We start from the raw sequence: 24,972 nt of genomic DNA, 5'->3' as shown, positions 1-24,972 counted from the left end.
AGAAACTTATTAAAGATGAATTGACATTCAGTATTGGATTAGCAAATGGGCAATAATTCATTGATGTAGCTCGTAACCTGGTCTCTAATTAGAGAGAGCGTGAGGATCCATAATTTTAGCCTACTGTTGTTGAATATCGAACTTTAACGCTAGAAGATGCAGAATAAATGGTTGAGCTTTTTGACTCACCTATATCTAGGCTATCGCGAACTCTCCGCGACCCTAGGCACCGCTGGCTCTCAGCTGTGTGTGTGTTTTTTTTTTAAACGGCCCGTGCTGAGGTTGGAAGGTTGTCCTTGGAGCCTATTATTTATTAAATTTAGTTATTTAATTATAAGGTGGAGTGTTAGTGTCAATGTTCTGTCTGCCTCATTATTTAATTTCAAAACAACGGCCCTCTCATGGCCTCCACGTGCGGTTTGTTTAGGTTAGCCCTACCTTGCACACAGATAGCCTGTGATAATTGCCTCGCAATTTCCCCAATCCAATTATTGCCAAGGTCTGCTGCCGAGTTCGTTAGCACGCTCTTATCGCCGCTTTCACCCGCTACGGGAGGACAAGGCGTCTTTTTGGCTTACGTGTTGTTTTTCAGTTACTATGCTCTTATGTTTTTATTCATTAATTATTTCGAGAGAAAAAAAGTATATATGTATAAGCGAATTTCTTGTTAATATTAATTTTGGAAAAAGGCGCATATCCAACAGGGGAGAGCTATGATTCATACATTGCCCACATTTGTGTTTTGTTGAATTAACTTGTTTTCAGCCTGCTATATTTTTCTATCGTGATTAATGTCTTGGTAGCTTTAAGATTTTACACGTAGGATTTTGTGATAAACTATCAGCGAAATGTCGGACTTCGCAGTTGTTAAATGTTATAAATTCCTCTCCAACACCGGTGATACTGCTGAAGCAGCAATGAATGGGCATGCTTGTTCATAACTTACCAACTTTATTAATATGTTGTGTAGGGTGTAAGAGGGTGCCTGGCATATTTTATTTATGCTATCTGACCCAAACGTCAATTAGGAATTCAACCAGTTCCACTGCTGGATTATTTTTTTTCCGCCTGAGGACGACTGCTTGTGTTGCAATCGAAACGTCGTGATTTATTTTATTTTATACCTACGTGACCTTACCGAAAGAACCAAAGAAGAGGGATTCAACATCACGACGTTTCGGAGGCAACACAAGCTTCCGTCAGGTGCTAGTTACACCTGATGACGGAGGCTTATGTTGCCTCCGAAACGTCGTGATTTTATTAACTTTATTTTATTTTTATTTTTACCTAAGTGACTTTACCGAAAGAACCAAAGAGTATGGATCATTACAGTCACGAAAACTTCAAATCTAGAAAGAATTCAACATTTGATTTCATGCGATATTATTATTCCGTGTGCATACCTCTCATTTGCCGTCGTTTATGAACACGTTTCAGATTTTTGCACGCCTTCAATTATTTGAGCATTTTACATTTTATTTGTTATTGTTAGTGTGTTTAAACCACATCTCATAGAAAGCAATAGGCACTGAGAGAAAAAAAGTGTATTACCGAGGACAAACGCATGTTGGGTCGTATAGAAGATTTCATGGCAATGCATTTGTTTTTATCTTCCTTGCATATCAAATTAAACGAGAGCACACAGAGCACACTATGCAGTTAGTATGCAAACGTGGCAATGTTAAATTCCCAAAAGTTACCCAATTCACACGTTTATAATTACAGTCTCCACAAATACACATCCCATCTAAGGGCCGGCGACACCTCGAGAATGATCTCGAGAGACGAGCGCTGACACACCATGCCACAGCAATGGTCACGACATTAGAAACAATCACACAACAAGCGTATTTTTAACCTCCCAAGGTGCACACCTCAAAGAAGAACGCACGGTATAAAAGCAAACGCGACAGCGGATAAACTTCACTCCATCGCCCCTCAAAAGGTGAACTCTGCAGGTAATGCAAGTGTGGCTCTGGATCGCGTCTTTGTGTGCACATTTTTAGCAGGCACAATGTGACTGTGCGTGTGGAGTATTTGCCACGCTGGCTTTAATTGTTGACCACTAAACAGCACGAGGAGTTGGAGGGGGTGGCTTAGTTGAGTCCTGGTGAGCTTAAGTTCTATCCTGAACGCAACTGACATCATTGTGATGTACTGTATGAATTGTCTATGACTAACGTGCACTGTTCCAGTGTGGTGATTTATGTTACAAAGATCCACTCCACCGACACGGCATAGGGAGGTCTTCATTTGTACTAAGTGTTTCATAAAGGGCTCTAATAATGATTACTATTATTTAGCACTTGGAACCACTGCCAAACAAATGTGTGTCATTACGTAACCAATAGCTCGTCAAAAACTGACTAAATTTGTAGATCTTTTTAGTCAGTTTTTGAACGTATAAATAATCATGAAAAGTTTCGGGAAATATAATTTCTAATATGTCATTGAAAATTTTATTTTAAGTTTAATAATCGTGTTTATTCTTATATACTACACCATCAAAAGTGGTTGTGTGTTCCTAGTCATTTGGCGTTTGGGCTTCTGGGTCATTGCTCAATAACCATGACAAATAATATTACGTGAGGTATAAGAGAGTAAGGAGGGAGAGAGAGAGAGATGGTTATAGACGAGGCGAGAAACGGGTGAGCAAAAATAAAGTAGCAAACAAGACTGTTCCAAACCGACAGTCTCTCTTAAAACTAAACAAAACTTTTGTTTATTTTACCAGGTAAAGCCCACTTAGCTATGTAGCTCTTTTTCAGACGCGACTAAACCACAAACCATAGCTTAACGAAGCGCCTTATGAGGTGGAAATGTATAGCAGCCAAATCTAGGAAAGAGAGTATGTTGTTCACTTCCGTTACCATGGTGAACTGGATGGCCGGGTTTTGTGCATTGAGATGATTTAGAAATTAATTAAGTGTATCTTTACCATGTGGCTAGACAACCAAAGTGTCATCAACATATTTAAACCAAAAAGATGGTGTTAATGTACCTGAGGCAAGTGCTCTTGTTTCAAAGTTTTTCATGCACAAATTTGTTATAGCCTGAGAAAAGGAGAGCCCATTGCTGCTCTTTTCTTTTGTTTAAGGAAATCACCTCTCCATAAAAAGTAAATGTTATTTAAACAATGGTCAGCTAGTTTTAGAATATGTTTTGGTAAACCTGTATTTTTACTAGTGTATCAAGTAATTTAAGCGACTCATTAACTGGAACCTTAGTGAATAGAGAAATCACATCAAAACTCACCAGAATATCATTAGGGTTAAGTTTAAAATCACAAGATGGTCTGAATTTCTTATGAATGAAGATGTCCTACCGATGTAGGGTTGTATTTGTTTAGTTATATATTTTGCTAATTTAAATGTGGCAGAGCCAATTGTACTTACTATGGCTCGTAATGGGATGACAATTTTAGGAATCTTTGGTAGCCAATACAGTCTAGGTGGTTTTGAGGCCTTTGGCTTAATTTGGTATTGCTCAGTCTTAGGGATTAAGGAATTTGCAATGATTGCAGTCGTCTTCCGTTCTAAAGTATTCGTTGGATCTCGTTTAATTTTAATGTAGCTACTTTCCTCTAGTAAATCTTTAATTTTATTATCATAATCTGCTCGTGACATCACTACAGTAGTGTGGCCTCTATCAGCTGCCAGAATTTGAATATCTTTATTTAATCGGAGCTCTCTTAAGGCTTTTGGCTTCGTCAGAGCTAATGTTTAATTTTGGTACTTTGCTATTCTCAATTATTTTGGCAACCTCGTGTCTAGTCTTCTCTGCCTCATTATGTGGAAGGTGTCTGATGGTTGATTCTACCTCAGCAATTATCTCATCGGCTGCTAGACCACCCAGATTTTATGGCCTTCCAAAAATCCACAAAGTAGGTACCCCGCTCCGTCCTATCGTCTCCACGATTAACTCACCCACCTACAAACTGGCCCGATTTCTGTCTGAGATTCGGCTTCCTTTCACTGGCAAGTCCACCTCAGCTGTACTTAACTCAGCTCACTTCGTTTCTCTAATCAAGGACATCTCACTGTCTCCGGATAATTTGCTTGTCAGTTTCGATGTAGTCTCTCTGTTCACCAATGTCCTGTACTTGACACCATGACAATCATTGAAGACTTTTTCCAACAAGGCCTGAATCCAGATGTACCAACTTTGGTAAGGCACTGTCTTACCAAAACATACTGCACCTGGAATGGTACATTATACAGACAAAATGGGGATACCCCAATGGGTTCTCCCATATCGCCAGTGGTAGCGAATGTTTTCATGGAAAAATTTGAGACAGATGCCATCCAGACATCCACCCTACGTCCTTCCTTGTGGAAGAGATACGTAGGTGACACGTTTGTCATCTGGCCACATGGCCTGTCAGCACTGAACCAATTTCTAAACCACAAATTCCATACACCCGTCTATCAAATTCACCATGGAAGTGGAAAAAAATGGCAAGCTACACTTCCTGGATGTTTTGATCGAGAAGAGACTTGATGGCTCGTTGGGACATTCGGTCTACAGGAAAGCCACCCACACGGATGCCTATCTAAAGCTTGACTCCCACCACCATCCAGCCCAGAAGAATTCCCTGATCAAAACACTACACCACCTTCGACCAGCACCACCTAGCCACTGAGTTGGAGCACGTACACCAAGCCGTCAGGATTAACGGATACTCGGATCGTACAATCAGCAAAGCTGTCTCCCCAGCCATGCGGAGACAACCTTCTGAGCATCCAATCAAAACCATCACTTTGCCGTACATAGCAGGGGTTACCAAAATATTTCCAAAATCTTAAACAAACACAAGATCCAGGTTCGTATCAATACAATACACAAAATCCATGATTTAATCCAATCTGTAAAAGATGTGATTCCTGACATGCAATACCCTGGTATCTACAAATTGAGCTGTGGTTGCAGCAGCAGTTACATTGGGGAAACGAAACGACATGTCTCGGACCGCGTCCGTGAGCACAATGCAGATCTGAAACACGGTAGGACCAATACCTCTGCCATTGCCGATCATTGTTTTAATGCAGTGGGCTCATACGAAATATATTTTTCCAAGACGGAGGTACTCTGCAAACCTACCGGCTACCTTCAGAGATTTGTTCATGAAGCCATCCAAATATATAAACACAGATGCAACTTCAACCGAGAGGATGGGTACAAACTGAGCAATCATTGGAAGGATGTCATTAACCAGGTAAAGTCTTAACGGACTGTGATGTTTCCATCCAACCTGCCTATGACAGCTGTTATTTATACTCTCTGTGTGTCTCTCTCTCTGTGCCTCTCTATTAGATCTCTCATTCGCACATGTCTGTTGCATTACACTCATGCCTTTGGATTGCACTCTCATGCTCACATGTCTTTTGGCTTGCACTCTCATACTCACAGGCCCTTTGGATTACACCCGTTGGGTTGCACTCCCTCGTCGAGGAGGCCGCTCTTCTTCTCCTTCTTTTCTACAGTTACATGCTAATTTCTCACATTAATATCATGCTAATCTCTCACATTAACATAGCCACTTCCGTGCCATCGTCGATGAGGCCGCTCTCCTATCTTACAGTTACATGCTAATTTCTCACATCAACATCACTAGCCCCGGCCACTTCTTTATGACCCTTGAGGTACACCTTAAAACAGTCTGCCTCCGCAGCAGACCATGCTTTCCCACTTGATGATGGATGCTTGTGTTGCGCCCGAAACGTCGTGATTTATTTAATTTTATACCTATGTAACTTTACCGAAAGAACCAAAGAGTATTTATTCCTGCAGTCACGAAAGCTTCAAATCAAAACTAATTACTAATCTACAACTGATTACTAATCATAACAATTAACTGATTCATAATCTATTATATAATTACAATAACCCCCCCTCCGCCACCCCTGATTTCTGCACATGATTGGGTATAGTGATTGGGTTCAGTTATTAAAAATTACACATTACAACTAATTACTAATCTACAACTGATTACTAATAACAATTAACTAATTATTAATCTTATATAATGACAATACCCCCTCCGCCTCTGATCTCTGCATCTGATTTGGTTAAATGATGACGTCACCATGCTGCTCTATTTAAGACCGGGAGCAGGTGGAGGGCTTCACTATTCTGGCAAATTGCCCGATGATGCTGCATGTAATTACCAGCGTACTAAAAATGTAAATGTTGTGGATTCACTCTTCAACACACCGATGAGCTAAGTAGTGAACTATTTGTCTTTTCTAGATTTAAAGCTTTCGTGACTGCAAGGATCCATACTCTTTGGTTCTATAGGGTAAAGTCACGTAGGTAAAAAATAAAATGACAAAAATCACGACGTTTCGGCCACAACACAAGCGGCCTTCATCAGGTGAAGGGACGAGACTATCTGGAGGACAGCGCTGGAGTGAAAAAAGCCACGCTCAGATCACGACCTTTAAGCTGTGTGAGAAGAAACAAAGCGCCTTGACAAAAGAATTAGCATATAATTTAGCATTGAAATGGCTGAGTGATTAGCTTGTGACTGGTCACAGAAATGGCTATGTTAAAGTTAAAGCATACACATCCGCAAAGGCACCCCTTGACAAAGGAATTAGCATTTAATTTAGCATTGAAATAGCTAAGTTAAAGTATACACATCTGCAGAGGCACCCCTTGACAAAGGAATTAGCATAGAATTTAGCATTAAAATAGCTGAGTGATTAGCTTGTAAATGGTCACAGAAATAGCTATGTTAAAGTCAGAGCATATACATTCACCGAGGCACCTAGTACAAATCAAACAGGAGAATTTAGCTAAACACAACCACGCTCAGACCGCAGACCTTTAAGCTGTGTGCGAGCAAACAAGGTGTCCTGACAAAGAAATTAGCATGAAAATTAGCATTTGATTGGCCGATTTTAGAAAAGAGGTGGTGTACATGCCAGTGTACTTGCCGTTTGGCGTGGGGGGGGGAGTTTACCTATTGATGGTGTGAAAAGGGAATTTATAAGAGCTGCGAAAGTATGGGGTACCACTACTTGAAAAATATACTGTACCTATGAAATTAGTTTAATGTTTAGTTCGATTTAGAAGATCTTTCCAATGGTTGCTTAATTTGAAACCATCTTCTCGGTTGAAATTGTGTCTGTGTTTGTAGATCTGAATTGCCTCGTGAACAAATCTCTGATAAAAACCCGTGGGTTTGCAAAGAACCTTGGTATCGGAGAAAATTATATCGTGATCACCCACAGCGTTGTAACAGTGATCTGCCACGGCAGAAGAATTCATTTTGCCGTGTTTCAAATCTGATTTGTGCTCACGAATTCGGTCAGAGATATGTCGCTTTGTCTCCCCGATATAGCAATCACCGCAGGTATAACTCAATTTGTAAACCCCGGGGTACTGTAAGTCAGGAATGACATCCTTCACGGATGGGATCAGATCACGAATTTTGTGTACTGTATTGAACCGGACCTGGATCTTGTTTAGAATTTTGGAAATCTTTTTAGTAACGCCTGCTATATATGGTAGTGTGATGGTTTTGACCGGAGTATCAAGTGGTTGTTTCTGTATGGAGGGAGAAACAGCTTGGCGGATGGTACGGTCAGAGTAACCATTCCTTTTGAGGGCCAGGTGTACATGTTTTAATTCACTGGTCAGGTGGTGTTGGTCCGATATGCAATGAGCCCTATGGTATAAAGTTTTGATGAGATAATTATTTTGGGCTGGATGGTGGTGGGAATCAGGTTTCAAGTAGGAATCTGTGTGGGTGGGTTTCCTGTAGACAGAATGCCCCAATGAGCCATCAGGTCTCCTCTCAAACAGAACATCTAAGAATGGTAGCTTGCCATCTTTCTCCACTTCCATGGTGAATTTGATGGCGGGATGTCTGGAATAGATGTGGTGTAGGAAAAGGTTCAGAGCAGGGAGACCATGTGGCCAAATGACGAAAGTGTCATCCACATATCTCTTCCACAGGGAAGGTCTGAGGGTGGAAGTCTGGATGGTGTCTGATTAAAATTTATCCATGAAAATATTGGCTATCACTGGTGACAAGGGGGATCCCATGTGGGTACCCTCATTTTGTTTGTAGAAGGAGCCATTCCAAGTAAAGTAGGTATTGTTGAGGCAGTGCCTAACCAGTGCAGGTGTGTCGGGGTCTAGTCCATGTTGGACCAAATTTTCAATTATTTCAATGGTATCAGGTACTGGGACCTTGGTGAACAAAGAGACCACATCGAAGCTGACAAGGATATCGTCAGGTGACAGTACAACGTCTTTGACCATAGAGACCAATTGGGCTGAGTTAAGTACTGCTGAGGCGGTCTTGCCAGTGAAAGGCAGCAAGGTATCTGACAGAAAACGGGCTAGTCTATAGGTAGGGGAGTTGATCGTGGATACGATGAGTCGTAGTGGGGTGCCTTCTTTATGAATCTTGGGAAGACCATAGAATCTAGGGGGTCTTGCAGCAGAAGGTTTTAGGGAGGGACATTTAGTTGGGTCGATTAGGGAGGTCGAACTTGTGATGATCTTGTTGGTTTTTATAGCTTGGCTATTGGTAGGGTGATTTTTTATTTTTTAGTAACTTCCATCGTTGAGCAGATTCTGGATTTTGTTGTTGTATGAATCTTTATCCATAATAACAGTAGCGTTGCCTTTATCGGCTGAGAGGATGACTATATCACTTTTGTTTTTTAATTCGCGAGTTCAGAGCGTTCATTTTTGCTGATGTTACTAATGGGTTTCTTAGCATTCTTAAGAATAGTGGCTATTTCAGCTCTCGCAACGTCTGCTTGGATGTGTCCTACGCCTTTGAGGGCTACATTGACCTGAGAGATGATATCATCTACTGGTATGTGTTTTGGGGTGACAGCAAAATTTAGTCCCCTAGCCAGTACTGTTTTCAGATTGTCCGAAATCGGAGTGCTACTCTGATTAATGACGATTTTGTTAACATCTAGTTTTGTTATATGTGGAACTGGGTTCTTCTTTGATAGGTGGTTGAATTTAGAAATCAGGTTAGCTTTACATTTGACTGACAGTGACTCAGCAGAAGAAGCAGTCATGTTGTCTACGTGATTCCAATCAGAAGGTGACATTTTTTGTGTTAACATTAAATGAGCTTGTAGGAGAGTTCTGTCTAAAGTATCGAATTCAAATCGGAGTAGCCTTATCCTCTCTGAGATTAAAGATAGGCTGGCCTTAAGCAGAATCTGTTTAGAATTCGGAGAAGATATAGCAGCAGAAGTGAGTGTGAAAACGATGGGTATTACCTTGTGATCGCGGCATCTTTTGAGGAAGGTCAGCGTCTCGATGAGCTGTGACTTCTTGTCCCATTGTCTGTTAAAAGCTCTAACAGATAGGTGAAAGCCCTCCCCATAGAGGTTATCAATTCTAGATTTAAAGCTTTCGTGACTGCAAGGATCCATAATCTTTGGTTCTATTGGGTAAAGTCACGTAGGTAAAAAATAAAATAACAAAAATCACGACGTTTCGGCCACAACACAAGCGGCCTTCATCAGGTGAAGGGACGAGACTGTCTGGAGGACAGCGCTGGAGTGAAAAAAGCCACGCTCAGATCACGACCTTTAAGCTGTGTGAGAAGAAACAAAGCGCCTTGACAAAGGAATTAGCATATAATTTAGCATAAAAATGGCTGAGTGATTAGCTTGTGACTGGTCACAGAAATGGCTATGTTAAAGTTAAAGCATACACATCCGCAAAGGCACCCCTTGACAAAGGAATTAGCATAGAATTTAGCATTGAAATAGCTAAGTTAAAGTATACACATCCGCAGAGGCACCCCTTGACAAAGGAATTAGCATAGAATTTAGCATTGAAATAGCTGAGTGATTAGCTTGTAAATGGTCACAGAAATAGCTATGTTAAAGTCAGAGCATATACATTCACCGAGGCACCTAGTACAAATCAAACAGGAGAATTTAGCGAAACACAACCACGCTCAGACCGCGGACCTTTAAGCTGTGTGCGAGCAAACAAGGTGTCCTGACACAGAAATTAGCATAAAAATTAGCATTTGATTGGCCGATTTTAGAAAAGAGGTGGTGTACGTGCCAGTGGACTTGCCGTTTGGCGCGGGGGGGGGGGGAGTTTACCTATTGATGGTGTGAAAAGGGAATTTATAAGAGCTGCGATCGTTTGGGGTACCACTACTTGAAAAATATACTGTACCATTGAAATTAGTTTAATGTTTAGTTCGATTTAGAACATCTTTCCAATGGTTGCTTAATTTGAAACCATCTTCTCGGTTGAAATTGTGTCTGTGTTTGTAGATCTGAATTGCCTCGTGAACAAATCTCTGATAAAAACCCGTGGGTTTGCAAAGAACCTTGGTATCGGAGAAAATTATATCGTGATCACCCACAGCGTTGTAACAGTGATCTACCACGGCAGAAGAATTCGTTTTGCCGTGTTTCAAATCTGATTTGTGCTCGCGAATTCGGTCAGAGACATGTCGCTTTGTCTCCCCGATATAGCAATCACCGCAGGTACAACTCAATTTGTAAACCCCGGGGTACTGTAAGTCAGGAATGACATCCTTCACGGATGGGATCAGATCACGAATTTTGTGTACTGTATTGAACCGGACCTGGATCTTGTGTTTGTTTAGAATTTTGGAAATCTTTTTAGTAACGCCTGCTATATATGGTAGTGTGATGGTTTTGACCGGAGTATCAAGTGGTTGTTTCTGTATGGAGGGAGAAACAGCTTGGCGGATGGTACGGTCAGAGTAACCATTCCTTTTGAGGGCCAGGTGTACATGTTTTAATTCACTGGTCAGGTGGTGTTCGTCCGAAATGCAATGAGCCCTGTGGTATATAAAAATATGCATGGCTTTTTTCACTCCAGCGCTGTCCTCCAGACAGTCTCGTCCCTTCACCTGATGAAGGCTGCTTGTGTTGTGGCCGAAACGTCGTGATTTTTGTTATTTTATTTTTTACCTACGTGACTTTACCCAATAGAACCAAAGAGTATTTGTCTTTTGTCAACGTGACACATTTTTTTCTGATTGGCCGTGTCGGGTGGTGAAGGGTTATGACCCATTTATAAATAACGCGATCTGACCCAAAAACTGCAACTTTTCCTGGCTTTGTTAGTGGCCAGGGCATTACTGACTTCCTTTCTTGGTGAATGGTTGACATAATAACGAAGGAGGGAGGCAGAGGGCAAGCGTATTCTTTACGGAATTGTTGACCTCTATTTTGTGCGGCATAGTGAATTGCAATTTGTTGGTCGGTATTGATGGCGGCTGTGTCCGTTGCACTAGGTTTCAATTGGAAATCCGAGCCACTCCATGGCGGGGGCTTTGACAGCATGGGGTCGTTTTTCCGCTGCCTGATTTCCGAGTCGAGCCAGACCAAAACTAAGCATGGCCATGGGCGAGATTGTTCATTGTCATTCATACTTTTCACCCTCATCAGTGCTCTTGGAATGGAGGACATTGGAGGGCGATGCAGCAAAACATCTTGTTGTAATACTAACAGGCGGTCCCCGACTTATGTGTGGTTCGACTTACGTCGATCTGCACTTAAGGCAGGTTGCCAATTGTCACATCCGTTTTGTTACTCACGGTGGTCAGAACCACACTTACGTCGTGACGTTGACTCAGGCGCGGGTTCTGCGCACAAACAAACATACGGTGCTTGGCTCTAGTGCTAAACCTCTGTGCATTGAGTGATATTTAAGCATTTTTCATTCATGTATTTTATCCAAAAATAGGTAAGACCTTTCTAAAAAGTATTATTGTACTTTACATATAATTGGTAGTTTATTCAATATGCTATTTCTATTCATATCTAGGAGAAAAAAAAGTTTCATGTCGGACCCTTGGTCAGGAACGTAAACCCCCTATAATTGCATTTCTTCTTTGAGAAAATCGATCTCAACTTACGTTGTTTCGACTTACGGCACGTTTTCTTGGGACGTAACCTCACACAGGTCCTAGAACTGACCGCCTATACTTATATGCTCCCACTTCTAATACTTACTGATCAGCGTGGTGAAATATTGTCAAATTATCCACCACAACGTGCACAGTGTGAGGAGGTGTTCATCCAGCAGTATATTGACAAATGACTTTAGATGCATATATCCTGTTCTGTAGTAATCATTGAGCATTGTTGTGATAATCTACTTTACAAAATATGACATTAAACAAAACGCCTCCTTTAAAATATTTGTAAATCCACGTAAACAAAAAGGTCTATTTTACCCATCTCATCATCCACACGAACTTCTGGGAGTGCGCATTTCCACAGAATAGGTTTAATACAAGGAAACATTGACCGGTTTTCGACATTCCAGGTCTCATTGGCAATCGGGCTCGCTTAAACTAATGCTGGTCAACTGCCCGTAGTTTAATGGCAAGAAAAATGTATCCACAACGACGCTAATTGCTTGTTGTGCATCACGTGTTGTATGCCTTCATATAGAACTGGAACCCATTTTCAACTAATGTACTCCAAAAAGGCCATGTGGCCAATAGGGATGTGTAAACATACTTTTTTGTTTGTATTTGGAGAGACACCTTTGTGAAAGAGGAATTATGTCTGTTTATTTATTTTGCACGTGTACATAGCTGTTGGCAATGATGGCATGGTACAACGTTTACGCATGGGTGAATAGTGTATGTCCTGTCTTCCAGACACCTTGCTTTAAAGTTACTTCTATCTGAATCATGTCTTCCCCAGTAATACACTATTTTTGTAAACCTGAGTTAGTGTAAAAACGACTTCAGTATAACGATGTGATGCTATTAGTGACTGCCCCAACCAGGTGGGGACCCCGGACAGAGGCGAAAGGGATGGGAGTGGAGAGCTAACCAACATACTAAGGAAAGATCAGGGATAGTTGGAGGAAGGGGGGGGGGAACAGGTCTAGTAAAGGAACATTATACAAATCAACGAATACACACGCAGCTTATGGACCTGAGTATCGGCCTCCCTTTCCTCCTTGGTCCATCTCCTCTTGTTCGCCGAGCGGTCCACCCCTCTTTTAACCCATCTCCACACCCCGCCATCTTCATCCATCACACTTACAGTGAGGGAAAAAAGTATTTGATCCCCTGCTGATTTTGTACGTTTGCCCACTGACAAAGAAATGATCAGTCTATAATTTTAATGGTAGGTTCATTTGAACAGTGAGAGACAGAAGAACAACAAACAAATCCAGAAAAACGCATGCCAAAAATGTTATAAATTGATTTGCATTTTAATGAGGGAAATAAGTATTTGACTCCTCTGCAAAACATGACTTAGTACTTGGTGGCAAAACCCTTGTTGGCAATCACAGAGGTCAGATGTTTCTTGTAGTTGGCCACCAGGTTTGCACACATCTCAGGAGGGATTTTGTCCCACTCCTCTTTGCAGATCTTCTCCAAGTCGTTAAGGTTTCGAGGCTGACGTTTGGCAACTCGAACCTTCAGCTCCTTCCACAGATTTTCTATGGGATTAAGGTCTGGAGACTGGCGAGGCCACTCCAGGACCTCAATGTGCTTCTTCTTGAGCCACTCCTTTGTTACCTTGGCCGTGTGTTTTGGGTCATTGTCATGCTGTAATACCCATCCACGACCCATTTTCAATGCCCTGGCTGAGGGAAGGAGGTTCTCACCCAAGATTTGACGGTACATGGCCCCGTCCATATTCCCTTTGATGCGGTGAAGTTGTCCTGTCCCCTTAGCAGAAAAAACACCCCCAAAGCATAATGTTTCCACCTCCATGTTTGACGGTGGGGATGGTGTTCTTGGGGTCATAGGCAGCATTCCTCCTCCTCCAAACACGGCGAGTTGAGTTGATGCCAAAGTGCTCCATTTTGGTCTCATCTGCCCACAACACTTTCACCCAGTTGTCCTCTGAATCATTCAGATCTTCATTGGCAATCTTCAGACGGGCATGTATATGTGCTTTCTTGAGCAGGGGGACCTTCCGGGCGCTGCAGGATTTCAGTCCTTCACGGCGTAGTGTGTTACCAATTGTTTTCTTGGTGACTATGGTCCCAGCTGCCTTGAGATTATTGACAAGATCCTCCCGTGTAGTTCTGGGCTGATTCCTCACCGTTCTTATGATCATTGCAACTCCACGAGGTCAGATCTTGCATGGAGCCCCAGGCCGAGGGAGATTGACTGTTCTTTTGTGTTTCTGCCATTTGCGAATAATCGCACCAACTGTTGTCACCTTCTCACCAAGCTGCTCGGCAATGGTCTTGTGGCCCATTCCAGCCTTGTGTAGGTCTACAATCTTGTCCCTGACATCCTTGGAGAGCTCTATGGTCTTGGCCATGGTGGAGAGTTTGGAATCTGATTGATTGATTGCTTCTGTGAACAGGTGTCTTTTATATAGATAACAAGCTGAGATTAGGAGCACTCCCTTTAAGAGTGTGCTCCTGATCTCAGCTCGTTACCTGTATAAAAGACACCTGGGAGCCAGAAATCTTTCTGATTGAGAGGGGGTCAAATACTTATTTCCCTCATTAAAATGCAAATCAATTTATAACATTTTGACATGCGTTTTTCTGGATTTTGTTGTTGTTATTCTGTCTCTCACTTTTCAAATAAACCTACCATTTTAATGATAAACTGATCATTTATTTGTCAGTGGGCAAACGTACAAAATCAGCAGGGGATCAAATACTTTTTTCCCTCACTGTATTTAAGACTTCGCAGGAAGGGAGACCACCTGGTCTTGAATTACTATTCCCAAAAAGGTTGTGGCTTAAATGCTCAATAGCTGCCTGGGCTAACAGTGCATTCTGCCATTGTTTCCAATATGCGGGTTCGTGGTTCTTCCAGTCGGCCAGAACTCTCTTAATTGCTACAATATAAAATGTTTGGAATAGTGCATGTAGGCATCTGAATAGAGTGTCCAGTTTCAGGCCCCACACAGTTGTTTCAATTGATTGGGAGAGAGATTAGTGCCAAAGATTTCGTAAAAAAGTGACTGTGGTGATCTCCTGGTAGAGTTTTGCGACATTTGGGCATGGCCAAAAGGAGTGTAAGTAGAATTTGTCCAGTACCAGGGGGGCATCTGGAGCAATCTGGGGAAACCACCATGAATTTATCTCTCCTTTCATGTCAATGAAGTGCATTTAAATAGGCCCTGGGGATATGGGAGGGGACCATCCTTAGGTGATATAACAATTTAGAGAGGATCATATATTTAAAAATATATACTTTTTATTCGATTGTGTTGCTGTACCCATGTGTAGTGAATCCAACTGAGTCACAGACGTTGTTCCTTTTAGAGGCAACACATTTATTTGTAACACGTAACACAAAGGGGTAACTGCCGCTTCACCAGATACAGCCTAGTGCGGTGGCCACCCAGCTAACTACCATATACAGAGGAGTTACTGCTAGGAAGGGTCGGGCCCTCACTCGGGTCCGCGACCACATGTTGATGCCTAGTAGGACGTAGAGTTTCCAGCTTGAAACGTAGAGCTACCAGCTTGTAGAATGCAGCGACTCCGGTCCCTCTCAGGGACCCGCCTTATATCCTCCCACGGGTCGGGGCCGCTCCACCCCTGGCCCTGCCTGCCTTCTGGAACCTTCTAGCTCCCCCTCGATCCCTCTCGATAGCTCTCCCCGGACACGTGATCACCCCCTAGTCCCCCCACCTGGGGGCCTCTCTGTGGACACTCTAGATCGCGTGTCTGCAGGGTCAACCAGAGTGCCATGGCCCGAGGCAAACCTGTACTTGGGCTGACACTCTCCCACTCTCCCTCGTGTGAGACCGCACTGCACGCTATGCATTGTGCCTGCACTATCCCAGCACTCACCAAGCCCCGCTAGTGCTGGTACTACACCCCCCACATGGTGTACGCGATGCCAATGCATCGCATGCCACGGCCCTTCCAGGCCGGCACCATACAGTGACATCCCCGATGTCACTACACATGAACAAAAGTCCCGCAGCAGAACGTTGGGTGACAACAAAAAACAACCACACGCGAATATCCGTCATGCCCATGGACCCGACGCGTCCTAATTGATGGCGGGGGGGGGGGGGGGGGGGAATTATCGTTTTAACAAAATGTACTCTAAATTTTGATTTAAAGCTTTCGTGACTGCAGTAATTCATATTCTTAGTTTTTTCGGTAAAGTCACGTTGAAGAGAAACAACAAAATAATAAAATATATATAAAACAATTAAAAATTCTCACGACGTTTCGACCATAACTCAAACGGTCATCTTCAGGTGTGTTGGTTTGCATAAATTTATTTTTAAACGGCGCATTTATTTATTTATTTATTAAAAAAACGTTAGCGCCACGCGCAGCGATTTCACAGTTTACCCAGGACTAGTCCATCTATATTCTGAAAAGAGGAGGGGGGAGACGAAATTTTTTATAATGTATGCTGTCTGAAAGCCGCTGTAAGCGTGAACAATCAATTAAGAACTGAAATGGTTTATCAAATCTTTCCAATGATTGCTAAGATAGAATCCATCTTCTCGGTTGAAATTGTCTCTGTGCTTGTATATGTGGATAGCCTCATGAACGAATCTCTCATGGAAGCCAGATGGCTTACAAAGAACCTCTGTCTTGGAAAAGTCAATGGCATGTGAGCCTACTGAATTAGAACAATGATCTGCTACGGCCGAGGTGTTGGTCCTACCGTGTTTAAGGTCTGCTTTGTGTTCACGAATGCGGTCCGAGACATGTCGTTTGGTTTCTCCAATGTAACTACTACCACAGAGGCAACTTAGTTTGTAGACACCAGGGTATTGTATGTCCGGAATCACATCTTTTACAAACGGAACCAGATCACGGATTTTATGTAATGTGTTGAAACGGACCTGGATCTTGTGTTTATTCAAGATTTTGGAGATCTTTTTTGTGATCCCAGCAATGTAGGGTAAAGTGATGGTTTTGAAAGGCTCCTCAAGAGGGTTCTTCTTCATGGTTTGAGTGATAGCTTTGCGGATTGTATAGTCGGAGTAACCATTAGCCCTAAGAGCTTGGTGTACGTGCTTGAGTTCACTGCTTATGTGTTCCTGGTCGGATATGCATTGGGCTCTATGATACAGAGTCTTGATGAGAGAATTCTTCTGTCATGGATGGTGGTGGGAATCCGGTTTCAGATAAGCATCCGTATGGGTAGCTTTCCTGTAGACAGAGTGGCTCATTGAACCATCAGGTCTCTTTTTAATTAGGACATCCAAAAAAGGTATCTTGCCATCTATTTCGACTTCCATGGTAAATCTGATGGCTGGGTGTATGGAATTGATGTGGTTGAAGAATTGGTCTAGAGCAGGCCGGCCATGTGGCCAGATGACAAAAGTGTCATCCACGTACCTCTTCCATAAGGTTGGGCGCAGAGTGGTAGTCTGGATGGCGTCAGTCTCAAATTTCTCCATGAAAATGTTAGCTATAACTGGAGAAAGGGGGGAGCCCATTGGGGTGCCCTCAGTTTGTTTGTAGAAAGTTCCATTACAAGTGAAGTATGTATTGGTTAAACAGTGTCTCACCAGGGGGGGTACCTCAGTGTTTAGTCCTTGATGAACCAAGTCTTCAATGATTGCAATGGTGTCAGGTACAGGAACCTTGGTGAATAAGGAAACTACATCAAAACTGACAAGCAGGTCGTCTGGGGACAGGGAAATACCCTTGATTGTCGATACCAGGTGAGTAGAATTTTGTACCGCAGAGGTGGTCTTTCCAGTGAAAGGACGCAGGATTTCAGACAAAAAACGAGCTAGTTTGTAGGTGGGGGAGCTGATAGTAGAGACTATGGGACGAAGAGGTGTATCTACTTTATGTATTTTTGGTAAGCCGTATAATCTTGGTGGCCTGGCAGCAGAAGGTTTCAACGAAAACTGTTTAGATTGATCAATTAATGCGGTTGAATCAGAAATTATTTTGTTGGTTTGTGTGACGAGGCTGTTGGTGGGATCTCTTTTTATTTTTGTATAACTACCATCGTCGAGTAATTCTTTAATTTTGTTGTTGTATTCTATTTTATCCATGATGACAGTAGCATTGCCTTTGTCAGCTGAGAGGACTACAATATCATTCCTCTTTTTAAATTTATATAATTCAAAACGCTCATCTTTGCTGAGGTTGCTAGCTGGCATCTTAGCGTTTTTGAGGGTTGCAGCGATTTCAGATCTTGCTACGTCTGCAGCGATGTGACCCAGGCCCCTGAGAGCAACGTCTACTTGGGCAATTATATCATTAACTGGTATGTGTTTAGGTGTGACTGCAAACTTTAGACCTTTAGCTAAAACGGATTTCAGACCATCGGAAATAGAACTGTTACTGCGATTAATTACGACTTTATTAACGTCTAACTTTTTGGTGTGTGGGTCCGGTCTTTTGTTGAAGAGGAGGTTAAATTTGGAGATCAGGTTTTCCTTACATTTGGTCGACATAGTAGAAGCTGAAGAGGCAGTCATATTGTCTACATGTTCCCAATCCGATGTGGACATTATTGCCGTCAATGATAAGTGTGATTTGTAGAGTGTCTTGTCTAACTGATCTAGTTCTGTGCGTATAAGTCTGATTTTTTCTGAGATAAGAGCTAAGCTAGTTTTGAAAAGAATTCGTTTCGCATTAGAAGAAGTTACAGCAGCAGAGGTCAGTGTAAATGCGATTGGTATTACCCCAGAGTCGCGGCATCTCTTCAGGAAGGTGAGAGACTCGATCAGCTGAGCTTTCTTATCCCGGAGTTTGTTGAAGGATCTTAAAGTTATGTGAAAACTAGACTATACAATCCGCAAAGCTATCACTCAAACCATGAAGAAGAACCCTCTTGAGGAGCCTTTCAAAACCATCACTTTACCCTACATTGCTGGGATCACAAAAAAGATCTCCAAAATCTTGAATAAACACAAGATCCAGGTCCGTTTCAACACATTACATAAAATCCGTGATCTGGTTCCGTTTGTAAAAGATGTGATTCCGGACATACAATACCCTGGTGTCTACAAACTAAGTTGCCTCTGTGGTAGTAGTTACATTGGAGAAACCAAACGCCATGTCTCGGACCGCATTCGTGAACACAAAGCAGACCTTAAACACGGTAGGACCAACACCTCGGCTGTAGCAGATCATTGTTCTAATTCAGTAGGCTCACATGCCATTGACTTTTCCAAGACAGAGGTTCTTTGTAAGCCATCTGGCTTCCATGAGAGATTCGTTCATGAGGCTATCCACATATACAAGCACAGAGACAATTTCAACCGAGAAGATGGATTCTATCTTAGCAATCATTGGAAAGATTTGATAAACCATTTCAGTTCTTAATTGATTGTTCACGCTTACAGTGGCTTTCAGACAGCATACATTATAAAAAAAATTCGTCTCCCCCCTCCTCTTTTCAGAATATAGATGGACTAGTCCTGGGTAAACTGTGAAATCGCTGCGCGTGGCGCTAACGTTTTTTTATAAATAAATAAATGCGCCGTTTAAAAATAAATGTATGCAAATCAACACACCTGAAGATGACCGTTTGAGTTATGGTCGAAACGTCGTGAGAATTTTTTTATTGTTTTATATATATTTTATTATTTTGTTGTTTCTCTTCAACGTGAGTTTACCGAAAAAACTAAGAATAAAAATGTACTCTCTTAAAAAAATTTAGTGGGAGCTAAAGAGACTTTTCAAACGTAAAAATGCATTTTCCCCTTACAGCTACCCGTCGGGTTCCATATTCCTAGTTAACTACATCACAGACAAACAAATTCCGATTGGAAAGTATTACAGAGCTTATATATGTATTATTTGTATAACACGTTTCTCCCTCCCCCGAACCACGTGTGTTTACTGTTACAGAGCTGAATAAAGAAATCAAAATCATGGCAAGTCTACCAGTGAATGACTCTTTGAAAAACGAGACCGCTCTACTGCCAGAGCAAATCTGGAGCACCACTAACCACATAGTGTACGCTATCTTACTCATCACGTGGTTGCCATCCTTTGTGATGCTTGTGCTCATGGTGTGCCTCTTCGACCGGGTGACGACGTTCACCGAGAGCACCAAGTACATCCTCTTCATGAACCTGATGACCAGCGACACGCTCTACGTGCTCCTATCGGGTGTGTTGATGATAATAAGATTGGAGCGGGTCTCGCTGATTCGCGTGCTCTGCTGTATTTTAATCAATCTAAGTACGACGTTTCAAATCAACAGCACCCTCACAATCACGGCCATGGCTCTGGAGCGCTACTTGGCCATTTGTCAGCCACTGCGATACAACCAACTGGCCCACCGGCAGTCCGGCCTGCAGGTATGTGGTTGGAAGTGATGATGATGTTCACCATGATAGCACGCAGTATCTCTGACATACCTGGCTAATGTGGGTGCGTGGTACCCCCGGTATTCCATTTTTATTAAGAAAAACGTTCCAGAAATACCTCGGTTAACGAATAATCTGGGAACGAAGTTTTTGATCACGAAGATACGCCATGGAACGTATGTACTTCATTAACCGAGGTATTAGTGTATACCAATGCAAATCAATGTATGACATTGTATTACAACATAAATTAGGAACATATAAAGCAACTTCAAAGGTATTATAAGAGCCCACGTAGTCTATAGCTTTGGTGACGATTCTACAAAGAATTTAGACGTTTCAAATAATAAATTAGCGTTGCTTTGCGATGTGCAGTTTTCAAATCTTCAACTTTATACGTTGGACATTATTATCCATTTTTTAAATTGGATATGTACACCATGTTGGGGAAAAATAAAGATCCATCTGAGTGTAAATGAAATAGTATTTGAGGGAGGAGTTTTTGTATTACTGTATGGATTAGAGAGTTTTACACTACCAAAGTATGTCGAAACTAACTTATTGAACACTGAGTATAGTTGTCCGAGATAGACTAAACAAGTAACGTAATAGTTATTTATAATTTGTTTACTTTGGGTTAGATCATTTCACCACAACTCTCCACAAACTGACAGAGCCGATCAAATATAGTCAGGTGAGCAAATATTCCCACTGATTTAATTGGCTTTTGTCAGCTGTATACATGTTGAACTTCTTTCGCACCGTACATAGCCAACCGTTGCTAATCGAAGGTGCGGGGGAAGGAAAACAAACCAACCAAAAAAAAGCAATTCTAAAGACATTAGTTTTACATTTCGATTTAAAAGTGCATAGCTGCAGTGGCTTCCTAATATCGGAAGAAAGAGCATTCCAGACAGCCGCAGAAGTGCACTTGAAGCGCGCATTGCAGTGACCATCTTTGTCCAATTGTTATCCAAACCAGCTGTAAGGATGACCGATGGTGTATGCTTCTTGATGAGACTTTTCAACCTAATGAAATGAGCTCACGTGATGGCTTGATTTGATTGAATCACAGGTGGTGGAGGGTTATAGTTAAAACACATAACATTATACATACACAATCTGACCAGAAATAAACTAATGAATCGTAATATTGCTTTTACTTTTTGTTTATTTCGGTAAAGTCACGTAAAAAGAAAATAAATTAAATATTAGAATACGACGTTTCGATTGCAACACAAGCAATCATCAGTTTTCGTGACTGCAGGGATTCATATTCTTGGTTCTTTCGGTAAAGTCACGTAGAAGGGAAATAATAAAATATAAAACAATAAACTTCTCACGACGTTTCGACTGCAACACAAGCAACCATCATCAGGTGTGAAAACCACAGCAAGAAAATTTGAAAAAAGTGGCTTCAAATTTTATTGTTGTGGTTTTCACACCTGATGATGATTGCTTGTGTTGCAGTCGAAACGTCGTGAGAATTTTATTGTTTTATATTTTTATTATTTTATTGTTTCCCTTCTACGTGACTTTACCGAAAGAACCAAGAATATAAACCTAGTAAACTTAGAAATATAATGCAATACAACACAGAGAGCCGGCTAACATAACAGTCAACACCCTACCTGGTTGATTACGTTCTTCCAAAGAGTGCTAAATTTTAGATAGAGACAAAACACAGACACGGAGACACATGGACAGACACATAAGCAGAGAGAGACAACACAGAGACAGAGAGAGAAAATAAACTTAATAAAACAAACGTAGTAAAATTTGGGAAAGTAATGCAATGCAACACAGAGAGTTGGTCAACACACAATTAACGCATAGCCTGGTTGAATACGTTCTTCCAAAGATTGCTAAATTAGAAGTTAAGTGTGAAATTTGAGAGAGAGACAAGACATAGACACGGAGACACAAACACAGACACAAGCAGAGAGAGACAACACAGAGACACAGAGGGAGAGAAAACAAACTGCAGGAAATACTAGAGAGACAACACAGAGACACACAGACAGTGAGAAAACACACTTAATAAAAATAAACTTAGTAACATTTGGAAATGTAATGCAATGCAACACAGAGAGTCGGTCAACACGCAATTAACGCATAGCCTGGTTTATTACGTTCTTCCAAAGATTGCTAAATTAAAAGTTAAGTGTGGAATTTGAGAGAGATACAAGACACAGACACGGAGACACAAAGACAGACACATAAGCAGAGAGAGACAATACAGAGACACAATAGAGAGAGAGAGAAAACTAACTTAAATCCTCCCCGTAGAAGTGGTTTTAAACTTGACTTGGAGCTATCGTGACTGCAGGAATTACTTTTTGGTTATTTTGGTAAAGTCACGTAGAAAGAAAATAAATTAAATAATAGAACACGACGCTTCAATTGCAACATATGCAATCATGATGATTGTACGGACCTGATGATGATTGCTTATGTTGCAATAGAAACGTCGTATTCTATTATTTTATTTATTTTATTTCTACGTGACTTTAGGTATTGAGCATTGACGAGGTGTGGTGACATCAACGGATTTGGCCCTGATAAGGATGCTGTGGTGACCTCAATACATCTGTGCACGTTATTTTGAGGACAAACTGTAATGCAATATATCAAAGAAAGTCACATTACGTCTCAGGACCCTTTTTATGAGCATTTCTAGTCATCGAAAAAAGATGGTCACTGCTTCACGCACTTTCAGATGGGCTTCTGCGGCCATCTTCCTTTCGAGGTTAGGAAGCCACTGGAGCTATTCTCTTTAAAATCAAGATTAAAAATTAATTTCTTTAGAACTACGTTTTCTGTTTAGTTTATTGTCCTTCCCTCACACCACTGATGAACGTGGTTAGCTACGCACGGTGCCAAAGAAGTTCAACATACAATACCATTTGCAAGTATATGTTAAACTGGTTTCAACTGGTGCGTGTTCTCTGGTTTTCAGTTCCGTCAATTCCCTCACTCAAACTCCTGTGAATGTGTTTTACAGGTCGTGGCTGGCGTTTGCATACTGTCTCTGTCAGCGCCAACCATCCGCTTCTTATTGTGTGTTGCAAGCGGCCCGCTCTTCATGACCGAACACCAACTTATATGTGAAATTAACCAGTTGGATGCAGACATGCCTTATGGAGAGGTAGCAGTCGTTATCCGTGACGTGTTTATGTACATGGTATTTGCATTTGCCGTGCTGTCTGTAGCAATATCCTATGCCATGACGGCTCGGGCCGCTAAGAAGGCCTCAGAGAAACACAGCAGCTTCTCTAAGGCCAGAAAGACCATAGTGCTGCATGGAATTCAGCTGGGACTTTGCCTCCTGCCAGTGGCCTTGCCTATGTTCTACAAGTCGGCAGAGTTGTTGCACCTTAACGCTGGGGCCACACTCATAGTCAGGGTTGCATTCTGCCTGGTGCTGCACGTGATCCCCCGCTTCATGAGCCCCTTTCTGTACGGCAGCAGGGACGAGGAGATCGTGAAACACGTTCGGAAATTATTGGGCATTCATTCAAAGCGAGTGATGCCATAAGTGGTCATGCTTACTTAAGGAAAAGGGATCAGCATTTATGAGGCTCTTAAATGCCATAGCGCTCTATTAGATTTAATTACATTTATAAACATTAATTAATGGAGCTATCCAAACATCTCAATATAGGGCGATGGTGCTGGAGAAAAATGGTTAGCCCTGGTTATCGCTTGCCTGTGGTTTCCTGTACTTCTCAATCTAATGAAAGCTGTGTGCATTACAATATTTGTGAATTCATAGTTATCTTAATCGACCCAATGCTCTGTGGCAGTTGAGCTAAACTTCTCGCGTTGGGAGCCATCTCTCCACAGCACAAGGTGTAGGCAAGCACCCTCAAGAATATGGGCATTGGTCGGCCAGTCGGAGAACTTGGTTGACTTTTTGTAGCTTTTCCCAATTACGTCGAAAGTTATATTCTAAGCAATTTAAAATTACTTGACTAATTTGAAGGATGGGTTTCTTAATATCATTTTTCTTATTTTTAAAATATTTGTATTTCTTTATTTGATTTGATGGTAGACAAATAAAAACATACCACCCAGCATTACAGATTGGAAGCATCCTTATTTACTGAACTCATTGTTGGGATTGTACAGGGTTTGGCCATTACAATTAAATTATTTTTAAATCAGACCAGAACTTAAACAATAATAAAGGTAACATGAGCATTGTTCTAAGAACCGACTCCATTGACATTTCTGCTGGTGTACAACTATGTGGAAGAAACAAAAAGACAAACTGGTGTTGATGGTGGTGCTAGGGGAACTTCATTGCAGTCAGGGGAGTTGCAGAACTTGTACTTTTACAATAAACACCAACGCACAAACAACGACACTCAACGCATCAAATGTAAAACATAGAAGATGCACGTGTTGCCACGACTACTGTATCACGTCCAAAAGTGTGAGCTGTTTTATGTTGACAATAATGAAAATCTATTGATGACAATTGTATTTAAAATTTTCAATCAGCTGTCCCCCCTGGACACATCCAAGTATGCGGCTCGCGATTTAATAAATAGTGGTCATGATCCTCAACAACTTGCACAGGGCAGAGAAACCGTTATACACGAGAACATTGAGAAAAGGCAGACAAGTTATATTTATAATGATTTGTATACTCAAAAAAATGATATGTTGGACTAACTTAACTTTTTAATGTCAACAGGATGCACACAACTGGGTTATGTTGCATTTAAGT

The 24,972-nt window shown here is 41.6% G+C and overlaps 1 protein-coding gene across 1 annotated transcript; it reads left to right on the top strand.

The window, feature by feature from the left end:
* Positions 1 to 1,550: 1,550 nt before the first annotated feature.
* LOC116957507 (odorant receptor 131-2-like) lies at positions 1,551 to 24,343 on the top strand. Its single transcript, XM_032979706.2, has 3 exons — positions 1,551 to 1,958; positions 19,774 to 20,228; positions 23,242 to 24,343. The coding sequence occupies exons 2-3, from the start codon at positions 19,797 to 19,799 to the stop codon at positions 23,773 to 23,775; spliced, it is 966 nt and encodes a 321-aa protein (XP_032835597.2). The 5' UTR covers positions 1,551 to 1,958; positions 19,774 to 19,796; the 3' UTR covers positions 23,776 to 24,343.
* The last annotated feature ends 629 nt before the right edge of the window (positions 24,344 to 24,972 follow it).

This window comes from Petromyzon marinus, chromosome 75, assembly GCF_048934315.1.
Source record: "Petromyzon marinus isolate PM22_M1 ecotype Great Lakes invasive population chromosome 75, UKy_Petmar_22M1.pri1.0, whole genome shotgun sequence".
NCBI lineage: Eukaryota > Metazoa > Chordata > Hyperoartia > Petromyzontiformes > Petromyzontidae > Petromyzon > Petromyzon marinus.
Note: the sequence above shows the minus strand (reverse complement) of the source record. Positions and strands in the feature narration are given on the sequence as shown.

What these genes read in the sequence shown, in the direction of transcription:
- LOC116957507 (XM_032979706.2), top strand. Translation starts at nt 19,797, where the DNA reads ATGGCAAGTCTACCAGTGAATGACTCTTTGAAAAACGAGACCGCTCTA. An exon ending in ACCGGCAGTCCGGCCTGCAG is followed by an intron (nt 20,229 to 23,241) that starts GTATGTGGTTGG and finishes TGTGTTTTACAG; the next exon opens with GTCGTGGCTGGCGTTTGCAT.